This window comes from Manis pentadactyla, chromosome 7, assembly GCF_030020395.1.
Source record: "Manis pentadactyla isolate mManPen7 chromosome 7, mManPen7.hap1, whole genome shotgun sequence".
Classification (NCBI taxonomy): domain Eukaryota; kingdom Metazoa; phylum Chordata; class Mammalia; order Pholidota; family Manidae; genus Manis; species Manis pentadactyla.
The window spans coordinates 144631693-144646499 of NC_080025.1; the positions used below are offsets into that span (position 1 = coordinate 144631693).

General features: G+C 37.1%; 1 protein-coding gene across 5 annotated transcripts in view; it reads left to right on the top strand.

Annotated features, from left to right (window-relative positions):
- Positions 1-14807, top strand: part of GALNT11 (polypeptide N-acetylgalactosaminyltransferase 11) — a 51759-nt gene that overhangs the window by 19595 nt on the left and 17357 nt on the right. For 3 of the 5 annotated variants that reach the window (XM_036899556.2, XM_036899555.2, XM_036899551.2), the window contains exons 2-3: positions 8095-8427; positions 13619-13742. In XM_036899556.2, the coding sequence (XP_036755451.1) occupies positions 8133-8427; positions 13619-13742 (419 nt within the window). In that variant the 5' untranslated portion in view covers positions 8095-8132. Of the gene's footprint in view, positions 1-7864; positions 7988-8094; positions 8428-13618; positions 13743-13764; positions 14546-14807 lie in introns of those variants that run through there. The other 2 variants (XM_036899552.2, XM_036899557.2) reach the window with 2 other exon arrangements.

Here is a 14807-nt window from a genome sequence, read left to right on the forward strand (position 1 = left end):
TCTGTGAAGAATATGGGCAGAGGTGGCCCAGTCCTGTGGGTGGGGACTTTAGGAAGAAGTTTTCCATTTTGCCCTTAGGTCCTGGCAGCCAAGTGGGAACCTAAATAAGACCATGCAGAGGAGAAAACGGAACATAGTCTTCTGTTTTTATCACAAAGACCTTTATTTAACTTGTGAAATTAGACAGTGAGAGTATGTTGTTTTTGTACCTTTTTAATAATAAATAATGGCTATTCTACTTAGTTTTCATACTGTTGTTAAAACAAGATAGTCATTGTTCTCCATGCATAACATTGAGGTATTACTTGGCTCAAGCAGGATAGTGATTAATGTGTTAAGAAATCTCATCATTTTGCAGGCATATTGATAACCATGTTAGAGTAATTTATTCATTAATTTCAATATATATTTACTAAATGTTTGCTATGTGCCAGGCATTGTTACATGTTCATGGATGCTACAGAAAATAGGACAGACAGAAACTCTGGTTCTGATGAAGCTTTCATTCTAGCAGGGAGGAGATGCACCATAAATAATAATAATAAGTAATAATGAGTAAGTAATTATGTAGTATGTAGGAAGGTGGTAAGTTGTGTGTAGTAGGGAAGATCAGAAGTGCTAGTGTTTGGTTGAGTTGCTATTTAAATTTGGTAGTCTAGATTTAACCTTATTTGGAAGATGATACTTGAGAAAGATTCAACAGAGATGAAATTAGCTGGGATGAAAACTATTCTAGGCAGAGGAAGGAACTGATGTGTACCCCTAAGTGGGAGTATGATTGACACATACGGTGACTCATAATGAGGAGGCCTGTGTTTAGAATGAAATCAGTGAGGAGGGAAGTAGTGGGAGATAAGGTCAGAGAGGTGATGCCAGATTATGTTGGGACTTCTAAGTCATTGTAAGAAACAGATTGTTGTGTATACCATTCATTTTAAATATTAAATTTAGGCCTCATAAGGAGGAAAAAGTAAGCATTTGTTGAATTTCTGTATTTTTCATTCTGTAACTTTTTTGGCATCCTCTATGTGCCATTATTGTGCAAGGAAGGGAATACAGTGAACATACAACAAAAGCTAGCCACAGGTTTGTGAAGATTATCTTGGTCCAGAGCAAATAATTGTTTTGTGTGTTACTCATTGAACCTGATGCTTTACATACATTATCCCATAAAATTCTGAGTATTTCATTTAATTCTAGTATCCAGTAAGATAGACAGTATTAACTTGGAATACAATTGATGAAAGTGAGGCTAAGGAAAAATGGTAATTTTTCCAAACTTGCATAGCCAGTGTGTGACAGGATGGGATTAGAATGTAATCTCACCAAATCTGGCTATGCATCAGCATTAACTAGGAGACCTATTAAAGCTATAGATTCCTTAACTTTACTCTCCAAATTCTGGTTAGCATATTTGGCATGGACCCCCAGGAATCTGTATTTTTAATAAACACTTCAGGGATTCCTGTATTTTGGAATTATTGTCTCCATATTATATTTATATATTTATGGTAATGTGGTATGAGTAGTGAAGTGGGCATCCTTGTTCCTATTTTTTTTTTTTTTTAATAATTATTTTTTATTGAAGGGTAGTTGACACACAGTATTACATTACATTAGTTTCAGGTGTACAACATAGTGATTCAACATTTATATACATGACAATTCTAGGTTCCAGCTATCACCCTACCAAGCTGTTACAATATCTTGACTATATTCCTTATGCTATACATTACATCCCGGTTACTTATTTATTTTACCATTGGAAGTGTGTACTTTTTTTTTTTTTTTTTTTTTTGTGAGGGCATCTCTCATATTTATTGATCAAATGGTTGTTAACAACAATAAAATTCTGTATAGGGGAGTCAATGCTCAATGCACAATCATTAATCCACCCCAAGCCTAACTTTAGTCAGTCTCCAATCTTCTGAGGCATAACAAACAAGTTCTTACATGGAGAACAAATTCTTACATAGTGAATAAGTTCTTACATGGTGAACAGTACAAGGGCAGCCATCACAGAAACCTTCGGTTTTGCTCATGCATTATGAACTATAAATGGTCAGTTCAAATATGAATACTCATTTGATTTTTATACTTGATTTATATGTGGATACCACATTTCTCTCTTTATTATTATTTTTTTTAATAAAATGCTGAAGTGGTAGGTAGATACAAGATAAAGGTAGAAAACATAGTTTAGTGTTGTAAGAGAGCAAATGTAGATGATCAGGTGTGTGCCTGTAGACTATGTGTTAATCCAAGCTAGACAAGGGCAATAAAACATCCACGTATGCAGAAGATTTCTCTCAGAACAGGGGGGTGAGGTTCTAAGCCTCACCTCTGTTGATCCCCAATTTCTCACCTGATGGCCCCCCTGTGACTGTGCCTGTCTTAGGTTGTTCCTCCCTTGAGGAATCTTACCCATCTCTGGCTAACCAGTCATCTTCCCGGGCCATACAGGGAAATGTGAAGTTGGTAAGTGAGAGAGAAGCCTTATTGTTTGAAATGGTTAGCTTTTTATTTCTTTGCATATTTATGCCCTGTAGCTTCTATGCCCAGCATTTGTCTTGAGGTATCTTTACCACTTGGAAGAATTATGATACTCGGTAAATTTGATATGAGGCACGAATTCTATTTAAGGGTTGTAATTAGGAAGGAAGAAGAAGAGCTATAGAAGTAGCAGGGGGAAGAAAACATGGGAAGATTGATTATTTCTGTGACATATCTTCTTGTAGAGTAACTTCAGCATGTATAGGTTTTAAGCTACTACTTAAATTGCGCACACACATTAACATAATAGGAGTACAGTCACATAACCAAAGCATACCTGTAATTACCAGCCATCTCCAGTGAAACCAAGGAAACCAGTTAGGCACCTTAGGCATTTGTGAAAACTTATCTATGATATGGTGGATATTGTCCAACTGAACTTGAACAGTCTGAGAGAAATCAGACAAATTAAAACAACCCATTCCTGGGGAATGTTCACATCCCTTATGTTCTTTTAACAGTAAATAGTCTGTAGTTGTAAGATTTTGGAGTGCTACAATTTGCACTTCTCCTAATTCTTGATTGAGTTCCAACAGTATAGATCCAGCCAAATTTGTTGTTTTACTGTATGCACAGGCCAGCTTAGATATCTCCTTCCTCATTCCCATGGCAAGTCCAGGAACTGGTGGGATGAGTGCATCTACAGCTGTTGCAGTGCGTGGATCTTTGTTGGGGTTTTTTGATGATCATCTTCTGGCATGAGTCTTCCCGAGAGTGCTGATATTGGAAGTTCTTTTTCATATCGTCTCTTAGTTCATTTTCAGGGTAGCCCAATTAGGCTTTGATCCTCTGTATAAACACAAACAGACCCTTTGCCGACACTCTTATATGCCCTTTATACCCTTGTGTAGAACTCATTGGAGGTCACCACACAGGAACTGCCCTTTTTTTTCTTTTTTCTTGGTATCACTAATCTACACTTACATGACGAATATTATGTTTACTAGGCTCTCCCCTATACCAGGTATCCCCTATAAACCCCTTTACAGTCACTGTCCATCAGCATAGCAAAATGTTGTACAATCCCTACTTGCCTTCTCTGTGTTGTACAGCCCTCACTTTTCTCCTACCCCCCATGCATGCTAATCTTAATACCCCCCTACTTCTCCCCCCCTTATCCCTCCCTACCCACCCATCCTCCCCAGTCCCTTTCCCTTTGGTACCTGTTAGTCCATTCTTGAGTTCTGTGATTCTGCTGCTGTTTTGTTCCTTCAGTTTTTCCTTTGTTCTTATATTCCACAGATGAGTGAAATCATTTGGTATTTCTTTTTCTCCGCTTGGCTTATTTCACTGAGCATAATACCCTCCAGCTCCATCCATGTTGCTGCAAATGGTTGGATTTGCCCTTTTCTTATGGCTGAGTAGTATTCCATTGTGTATATGTACCACATCTTCTTTATCCATTCATCTATGGATGGACATTTAGGTTGCTTCCAATTCTTAGCTATTGTAAATAGTGCTGCGATAAATATAGGGGTGCACTGATCTTTCTCATACTTGATTGCTGCATTTTTAGGGTAAATTCCTAGGAGTGCAATTCCTGGGTCAAATGGTAAGTCTGTTTTGAGCATTTTGATGTACCTCCATACTGCTTTCCACAATGGTTGAACTAACTTACATTCCCTCCAGCAGTGTAGGAGGGTTCCCCTTTCTCCACAGCCTTGCCAACATTTGTTGTTGTTTGTCTTTTGGATGGCAGCCATCCTTACTGGTGTGAGGTGATACCTCATTGTAGTTTTCCTTGTTCCTATTTTTAAAAGAAAATGATTTTATTGTTTCACCATTGAATATTATTTTTGCTGTATAAGATTTTTGGAGATGCTCTTTGTCAGGTTAGGATTTTCCTATTCCTAGTTTGCTAAGAATTGAGTGTTACATTTTAGTAAATTCATCGCTGTTGATTAAATCATGTTTTCCCCCTTTAATTTTTGAGGGTAGTGGATAATAGTAATAGGTTTTCAAATATTGAATCAACCTAGTACTCCTGAAATAAATACATCTTTTCATAGTGTATTCATTTTTGAAAACATTGTTGGTGTCGGTTTTAATGTTTTTATTTTAAAGATTTTTGTAAATCTGAGATTGTCTTTAATGTTCATTCCATATACAGTCTTTGTTTTGATTTCAGGGTGATAATAGCCTTAGAAAGTTAGGTAGACAATGTTTCCTTTTTCTTTGTTCTTTGGAGGCAGTCATATGACTAGAATCATCTGTTCCTCAAATGTTTGATAGAACCCATTTGTAAACTACCTAGAAATTGTTCTGTATTGGTTTAATTTTCAAAAGACTGCAAGGTCATCCAAGTCTCCTAGTCAGTGTTGTGCATTTTAATTTTTCTAGGAATTTACCCATTTCACTTACATTCATGACATGCTTCTATTTTTAATCTTCATCTATATTTATGCCCTCTTTTTCATTTTTAGTGTTGTTTATTTGTGGTTTCTTTTTTCTTGATTAGTCTTGCCAGTGCTTTGTTAATTTCACTGATCTTTAAATCAACTTTTGGCTTTTATTATCTTGTTTCACCTGCATTTTTATTAATTGCAGGCAATGTTCTTGTTTGCTAGCTGTTGGGTTTATTAAGTTGTGTTTTTCTAAATTCATAGTTTGTGGTCTGTAGTTTCTAATACTAGCATGCAAGGCTATTAATTGGGCTTTTGCTGTATCCCTCTGGATTTTCATTGTTTAATTCTAAGTGGTATCTAATTTCCATTTAGACATTTTCTGACTTTTCTAGTTATCTTTTTGTCCTTGATTGGTTTTTAATGTAGTTATCTTGTGATCAGTCTATATACAGTGCAAACTGTCTGACCCCCTTAGCTTTTGCTCTGCCCTCTGATGGACAGCTCTGTCCCACACACTTGCCATGTTATTTAATTTTGTTCAGACCTTAACTCAAGTGTTGCCTGCTCAGTGAGGCCTTCTGTAGCCACTGACCCACTTCTACATCATGTCATTCTGTCCTGCTTTATTTTTTTCTCCTCAGCACTTACCTCTTTCTAATATTACCCAACATTGTGTTCCAAACTGGATAGGAAAAGAAGTAAAGCCATTAAGAGATGTAAGCTGTAAGAGGAGGGAGAAGTGGAGTGTGGCCTTGGCCTGCAGTGAGATTGCAGAGGAGGAGTACTAGCGAGAATGGCACAGCTGCGACTCAGGGCTGCGGTCAGAGAATGACGCTTGAAGACTTGGGCCATTAGATCAGTTCTGGGTGATGATGGAATCAAGGGTTACTTAAGGTAGAACAAGGGTGGAAGTCGGAGGGGATCATGTGAATCAGGCAATTTTGAAGCTAATGTTCTGAAGGATTCTGGACATTGCCCAGAATGCTGGTGAGATCTGGGATAAAAAAAAATGTGAACCTTATGACAGAATGTCCACCTGCTGTTCAGAGCTACTTGATGGAAATGTCCTCTGGCTTCCTGTACTTGGAAAGAGGATTGGCTGGCTTTCTCCCTTGATCCCTTTTGTATGGTTTCCCTGTGTTCAGGGCCAAGGAGGTCAGGGCGGCTGTGGGAAGGCCTGGAGTGCTTTGGGGAGAACAATCTGAATGGAAATCTCCTTGTGTAGTTGAAGAAGGGGCTGGCTCCTTGGATGCACAGTCCTTGTGGAATCCGAGCAGCCTGTGCAGTTACATTCTTGAACGTCAGGATTTCATGGCCTTTTGAGGAATCAGTGTTTCTGTTGTTTGTTTTTTGCTTACCCCCAAGAAATGTGTCAGTTACAAAGTCTGTTTTAAAACCTAACTTTTCACCTAACTGCCTCTACACTGTATTCTTTGGAACACTTTTGTTGCAGAGTTGCAAAATTGCAACATTTTTATCTTTTCGTTTGCCTTGATAGGCTCCCTATTTCACCTAGTTTAGAAAACATTGTCTTCCACTTCTAAGTAGTCTTTCTTTAAAAAGTACTAACAGCTGACATGACAGCTCTTTGATTGGCGCTTGACTTCCCTTTTATGCTGCAGTCTTTCCTGATGCCCCTCTGGTATTACAGTGCAAGGGTTTTTGTTTGTTTGGGTTTTGTTGTTTTCTTTTTAAGCTTTTGGATTGAGACATAGTGAAATAACTTAGAGTTCTTGGTTGGCCAGTCAAGAAATTGAGCTGTTACGGCACAACATTGAGCAAAATGTCTTAATTTTTGAAGTGGGGTTTACTGTTGCTGTTCGCTTTGCCCTGATTTTGGGGAGTGGTAATATGTTTTTTTTATTAATTTATCATTGATACACAATCTTATGAGGGTATCACATGAGCAACATTGTGGTTATTACATTCACCAATATTATCAAGTCCCCACCCCCACCCCATTGTAGTCACTGTCCATTAGCATAGTAAGATGTCTTACTTGTCTTCTATGCTGTACTGCCTTCCCTGTGACCCTCTTACATTATGTGTGGTAATCATAATGCCCCTTAATCCCCTTCTCCCTCCCTCTCCACCCCTTCCCTTTGGTGACCACTAGTCTCTTCTTGGAGTCTGTGAGTCTGCTGCTGTTTTGTTCCTTCAGTTTTGCTATGTTGTTATACTCCAGAAATGAGTGAAATTATTTGGTACTTGTCTTTCTCTGCCTGATTTATTTCACTGAGCTCTATCCTCTAGCACTACCCCTCTAGCTCCATCCATGTCGCTGCAAATGGTAGGATTTGTTTGCTTCTTATGGCTGAATCATATTCACACATACAATAATGTATGTATGTAGGGAGTGGTAATATTTAAAAAAATTCTTTCATACTGTAAAAATAAATAATGCATGTATTACAAGTATTTTATAGCTTTCATCCTCATGTACATTACTCATACAGGGTTTTTCTGCTCGAATGTTCAGTGACACTTTATATCTGTGTTGGGCTCCTGAATTCCTCAGGAAATTGTGTGAGGTCTAAATGAAGGCTAGATATTATCAAAAAGCTTAGGAAAAAATTGCTATTCAATGCCATATTGTTTACAGGGCATCATAAGGAGAGGAAAAACAGAATTACTTGAACGTTTTAAATTTGAAATGTAACTGGAATCTAGAGTAAGCAGTAGGACAGGTTTTAAGCTTTGATTAGAAAGTAGAACTATTTTTTTCAGGTTGCACATTTTCAATAACAGATTTTAGGATCTTTGGATTACAAGAGTCTTGTAATTTTACAGTTGGAAGGGACCTTAGACATACCATCATGACACGTGTAGTACTTGTATTTTCCTCATGAAAATTTAGAACCTTTCTGGAAAAAAATTACCTAACTGAAACCAATCCAGAGCAAAGGTTGAGGGGTGTCCATTAACACAGGCAGGTGAGTCAGTCAGCTCTGCTGCTGCCATTGGTTTTCTGAGGACTGACACATTGGCCTCTGGATTCAGTAGTTAAATTGTTTTATTTTTTTATTTAGTGCTATCCATGTATCACTTTGTATTTGAATCTTTGTTAATGGTATGCTTAGGGGTCCTAAGTAAGTCAAAAGGGCTACTTGGTTGTTTGGAAAACAGTGAGTATGAACTTGGTGGATGATTTACAAGTGTCCTGAAGTGTCTAATGTATGTTTTCCTTCTCTTCTAGGAAACTGAAAATGGCCCTTCAGCTATGCTAGGTCTATAATGGGCAGTGTCACGGTTCGATATTTCTGTTATGGATGCCTTTTTACATCTGCGACCTGGACAGTTTTGCTTTTTGTTTATTTCAACTTCAGTGAAGTGACTCAGCCACTTAAGAATGTGCCCGTCAAGGGGTCTGGGCCCCATGGACCATTCCCCAAAAAATTCTATCCCCGTTTTACTCGAGGTCCAAGTCAAGTATTAGAGTCACAGTTCAAAGTGAACAAAATTGATGATATGATAGATATTCATGTTCAAGATTTAGAAAAGGGCAACATGAAATTCTCTTCTGAATTGGGTAAGTGTATTTGTTTTTTATTAGCAGCATGTATCTAATAATCATTCAAAGTTTAAGTTTAGATATATTTTAAATTATGTGTTGCTCAGGGGATTAGAAATGTGTCATTTTTCCCCACCACTGATGTATTTCATTCATGAACTAGCTGAGGTTTTATGATTTTTGCAGACTCATTGGGGAGTTCACATTCTAATTTGTCCAATTCTGATTTCAGTATTTCATCACAACTTGGGAGAAACTAGTAAGAAAAATTAAGTGGCTGGAAAGAAAGTGGAACCTGTGGGGAAAGATTTTAATTGCTAGCATTATTCAATAAGAGAAAGAAATGGTTGAAAGGTAACAACTACATATAAGGTATTTTGAGAGGCAACGTTAATTAAAACAACATAAATCATTGGGTTTAGAAATAATCTGGATTTACTTATATCTAATAGCATTTCTACGTATGAGAATTAAGGTGCTGGAATATATTTATTAAATGTAGGAGTCTGTATTGTCAGTATAAAATAGAAACTTTTCTTTAAAATTTATAGTCTTATATTTGGAAGAAAGAATCTACTGTGTATGTTTTTGAAGACTATAATTCTGGAACACTGGTGTCAGCGAATTTTAAGGGATAAATTAGCCATTTTGATTATCTTTAAACTTTTAAAGAACTTTGATCTTGTTATAGAGGCATCAAATCATAAGTAGCTTAGGAGTAAAAGCATATATTATAGTAAGAGATTTTGAGAGATTGTAAGATCCACAAAATATGTTTAATGCTAAGCAGATTCTTTTCATCTTATTATAGTTTCAAATAAATAAAATAAGTTTCTAGGACTTTACGATTTTCTAATGATACAAGGAAACAAACTAATACTTCACTTTTCGTAAAATACACCTTCCAATCTTTTTCAAACAACCATTAAGACATTTCTAAAAGTATTAATATGGACATTTCTAGCTATTTTGTCCATAGTCATTTTGGTTTAACTTTTATAAGGAAGTAGTACTGGGCTTACCGCTTTGAATGGACTTTGTATTTGCCTTTCAAAGAAGCAGGGCGAGAACTGTAGATATTCACAGTGACAAACTCAGTCTTGGAACTGAAAAACTAAATACTGTTTGAAGGTCCTAAGGAATATACAGAATATTGTTGTAGCTAGTAAATGAATTCAGCAAAGTTGCAGGGTACATGATCAACACACAAAAACAGTTGTATTTCTGTATACTAGCAATGAATGGTCTGAAAATAGAATTAAGAGAATAATTCCATATACAATAGTGTGGGTAAAATTGCAATATTTCCAGAATCTCTCGCCTGGCCTTTGTACATCTCCATATCAATAGGTGATTGAGAGGTGTGGTGGGGGTCCTTTTGCATCCAGGTCGTGAGAGACGTGGGCAAGCAGAAGCAGACGACTGCTTGTAGGCAATAAACGGGTTTCTCCCACTTTATTTCTCCCTTTGACTGATTTCAGCTTCAAAAGTTATTTGCCCTGGTCTGGGAACATATATTCCCTCCAGAGTTACAAATAGCATCACAAAATAAAATATGTAGGAATAAATTTAACCAAGGAGGTGCAAGATTGAACACTGAAAACTGCAAAACTGGAATAAAAGCAAACCTATGAAGTGTAAGACATCCTTGGTTCATGGATTAAAAGACTGAACCCTGTTGGGATGTCAGTATTACCCAAAGCAATGCACAGATTCAGTGCAGATCTTATCAGAATACCCATGGCCTTCGTTGAAAAGATGGCAAAGCTGATTCTAAAAATAACATGGAATTGCAAGGGGCCTGAAACCCAAACAATTTTGAAAAAGAACAAACATGGAGGACTTGAGTATCCGATTTCAAAAGTTCCTGCAAAGCTGCAGTAATCAAAACGTGCAATACTGGCATAAGGGCAGACATACAGATCAGTGGATAGACTGAGAGTCCAAAAGTAAATCCTGTGACCTCTAGGGTCAACTGATGTTCAAAAAAGGTGCCAAGACCATTTTAATGGGGGAAGGGATAGTCTTTCCAACAAATGGTGCTGGGACAGCTAGATACCTTACAAAGGAATGAAGTTGGACCCTTATTTCATATCATACATAAAAATGAACTCAAAATGGGTTTCAGAGCTAAAACCATAAACCCTTAAAAGAATTCATAGTGGTCAATCTCCATGACCTTGGATTTGGTAGTGATTTTTTAGCTGTGATATCAAAAGTACAAGAAACAAAAAATAAATTTGATTTCATTGAAATTAAAAATCTGTACATCAAAAGAATACTATCAAAGAAGTGAAAAAAAGAAAAACCACAGTATAGGAGAACATGTTTGCAAATCATATTTCTAGCACAGTTCCTTCAGAATATTTAAAGAACTCTTTCAACTCAGCAATAAGAAGACAAATAGCCCAGCTTAAAAATGGGCAAAGGATTTGAGAGACATTTCTCTAAGAATATATACAAATGGCCAAAAAGTACATGGTAAGATGTTCAACATAATTACTCAAATACAAGCCAAAACTACAATGAGATACCATTTCACACTTGCTAGGATGGTTATAATTTTTCTAAAAAAGGAAAATAGAAAGTGTTGCTAAAGATGTGGAGTAACTGGAACTCTCATACACTGCTGGCATGAATGTAAAATGGCCCATCTGCTGGGGAACCAGTTTGGTGGAGACAATAAGATAAACATGCCCCAAAAGAATTCCAAATAAGTGTTCTAACAAAATATGTACGTGAATGTTCATAGCAGCACTATTCTCAATAGAAAAAGGTGTAGACAACTTAAATGTCCATCAGCGGATGAAGGGACAAACAAAATGTATATCCATACAGTAGGATATTTACCCAGGCATAAAAAGGAATGAAGTTATACCAGGTGCTACAACCTGGATGAAGCTTGGAGACCTGAGAAGTGAAAGAAGTAGGACACAAAAGGTCAAATGTTGTGACTCTGTTTACATGAAATATCCACATCAGGCAAATTCAGAGACTAAAAGCTGATTGATAGTGCTCACCAGGGGCTGGGGAAGTGAAGACTGTGGAGTGACTACTTTGATGTGCGCTGGGTTTCATATTGGGGTGGCATAGACGTTCTGCGTCTGGATGTGGTAGTTGCACAACATTGTAAATGTGCTAAATGTTACTGATGATAAATTTTATGTGATGTACATTTTATTTTACCACAATAAAAAAAGGGGGAAAACTACCAAATTTCCTATATGAAGAAAACTTAATTTAGAAGGAATTTATAGAAATCAGTATAGTAATCGTTAAAAGTGTGCTGATTTCTAAACAGGGGAAGAACTTGTGAAAAAATAGATTACCAACAACAATTACAAACAAAAAGGTTAAAAATCGATTTTCTGATTTAATTTGCACTTATGAGGTTGAACTCTAGGTCCTTTGGCATGGTGATTAATTGAAATTTGTACCTTTGAGCAGGGAAGAGAGAAAAGTAAGTGATTTTTCTAGTTTATTGAGGTATAATTGACATACAATGTTGTATTAGTTTTAGAGGTACAACATAATGATTTCGTATATGCATATATTGTGAAATGATTTAATATGTTTAGTTAACATCATCTCACAGTTACCTTTTTTTTTCTTGTGATGAGAACTTTAAGATCTATTCTCTTAGCAACTTTCAGATATTCAGTACAGTATTGTTAACTATAGTCACCATTCTGTACATTACATCCCAGGACTGACTGACCTTATAACTGGAAGTCTGTACCTGTTGACTACCTTCACCCAACTGCCCTCACTTATCCTACTCCCCTAACCTCTGGCAACACAAGTCTGTCCTCTGTTTCAATTAATTTGCTTGTTTTTAGATTTCACAAAAAAGTAAGATCACGCAGTATTTGTCTTTTTCTGGCTTATTTCACTTGGCATAATGCTGTCAAGGTCCAGCCATATTGTAAATGGTAAGGTTTACTTCTTTTTTATTACTGAGTAGTATTACATTACGTGCACATGTGCGCACACACACACACACACACACACACACTTCATTCATTTGTCAAGGGACATAAAATGATCTTTTAGTAGGAAATAATTTTTCCTCAGGAGGTTATATATAGTAGAAAATAATCCTTTTAGTATGAGATAGTTGTCATTGAATCAAGGAGTATTTATTGAGATTCTGATTTGTGCAAGGCACTGTTGTAGGTACTGGGTATCAAGCAGTTTTTATTTCTTTTATGTCTTGAGCATAACCAGAGTCTGTGCTGTTTCCATCTTTGTGTAAAATGCTAATAGAGCTATGTTCTTTTGTATTTATAAAAGGATATATTCCAGCTTCAGAAGTTCCATAGAGAAAGCATAGAAAGAGGTAGTGTTTCCCAGAGTGAATCTGGAAATCTGTGGTCTTGAGGCATCTGTAGTCAAATAAATTAGGGAAGCACTGCATTCTGTACCCCATCCCCTCACATCTGGATCTCCATAAAATAGTCAACATCATTAAAGGATCAGAATTGTCCTGACATAAAAAGAAAGGAGAAATCTATTTGACTCTCAAAATCCAGTGTTGCCCTGAATTACTTGACCACGAAATCTTTTTTTCTTTTTAACGTCTATTAATGTCCAGTAGAATTAGTTTTCTTTGGGAAATGCTGGTACATGGGAGTTGTTCTGTGAGGAGAGGCTAAAAGTTTGACACGGGAAAGAAAGCAAAAGGAGACCTTTTCATTCTGTGTCAAGGACAGATTTCTGACAGTATTAGAGCAAGAATGTTACATTGTGATGTTGATTATATCTGTGGAAGAATTTCTTAACTGTGAAGCTGATTAAAGTCTGCAACTGGAGACATGTATAGAAAAGTCTGTCAACAGTGTTTTTTTAGGGAAGGGGTTCATATAAAAACTTGCCTATAATTGGGGCCTGTTGAGGTCCCTGTGGGTTCTGTAATCTAATGCTTTTGGGGAAAAATCATTAAGTTCTCTTTTCTTGGTCATAGGTAAGTTTTTCTCTTGAAAATATTCTTAAAATTGTGGCTAGTGGGTGGTTATCAGTTATTGTTAAGGTACACTTGCTTTTTGAGCTAGAATGATAAAAACTTAACTTTAACCTCGTTTTTTGAAAAGGCAGCCTAGATTTGAGAAACCTGGCTTTTGGTTACAAGAGGTGATCAGAATATCATAATAGTAATTGTAATAATCCTTTCCAGACTTAACACACTAATGGTAACTTTGCTCTTTGGCAGGTATGATTTTTAATGAACGTGACCAGGAGCTGAGAGACTTGGGCTATCAGAAACACGCCTTCAACGTGCTGATTAGCAACCGCTTGGGCTGCCATAGAGATGTGCCAGACACCAGGAGTGTGGCGTATGGTCCTTACTAGTTCCTGCTCATCCAGTCTAGTAGCAGTGCTTTCAGTGCCAGTGCACATCATGAGCATGCTGCTCATATTTTGCAGTTAGGCTTCATTATTCAGGATTGTAGGAAACTTAAGGCAGATTTCTACTCTTATTACGCCTGAAGCTATGTAGTCTATAAGATTGCAGAACAAAGTTGTAGAGCTTGCTATGTCTCTTGCAATTTAAAATCATATGGGAAAAAGGAAGGAAGTGCTAACTGCATATAATTACATAACCTTCTGAACATAACTTTGTTGTAAATGTTTATTGGATTCATGCCAAAAGGAATTAAAATCAGTGTAGAGTTACACCCATCATCTCACTTCTATTTGCAGAGCTTTTCATTCACATGCCTAGTCAGTCATTCCATGGACTGTTTTGAGCACCACTGTTTGCCAGACACTGTATTAGGCCCCAGAAATAAACAGAGTAAGGCAGTTCCTGGGTCACAGGGCTTAGAGTCTAGCAGGGAAGGTAGGTGAGGAAAGTGGTGTAATTGCGGTAGCATAAAAATGAGGAATTGGTGAAGTGGGAGCCCCCAGACCGAAGTGGTCAGGGAGGCTATGCCAAGGGTGCTGACTGAGCGATGATGCAGTACTCCCTGTTCCCAAGCACAGGGGGTAGGCTGAGGCATGAAGCTGTGTGGTTTGTCAGAGGGACTGACACAAAGCATGGAAGAGTGCTTAGAGGATGGAGGTTGGCAGGGCCCAGCCAATGGAAGGTTTTGTATGCCATGCAGAAGAACGTGAAATTAAGGATTTTATTCTCTAAGTTAGTGGCTTTTTATTGTTGTTGCTTAAAGCTACCTAATCCTTCTTAACATATCATTGTTCACATGGAAGCCCTTCCAGTAACGTGATATAGTTTGTATGATTGGACAGAAAGTGAAATTTTCAAATACAAAGTTTTATATTTTTGTTCAAAACGTCATTCAGGTGAAGCGGAGTATCTGCTTGTGAGTGCTGCATTAAAAACTTGCAGTGGTTTCAGTAAAAATAATACATTGTTATGTAACCTCTGTACAAAAAAAATT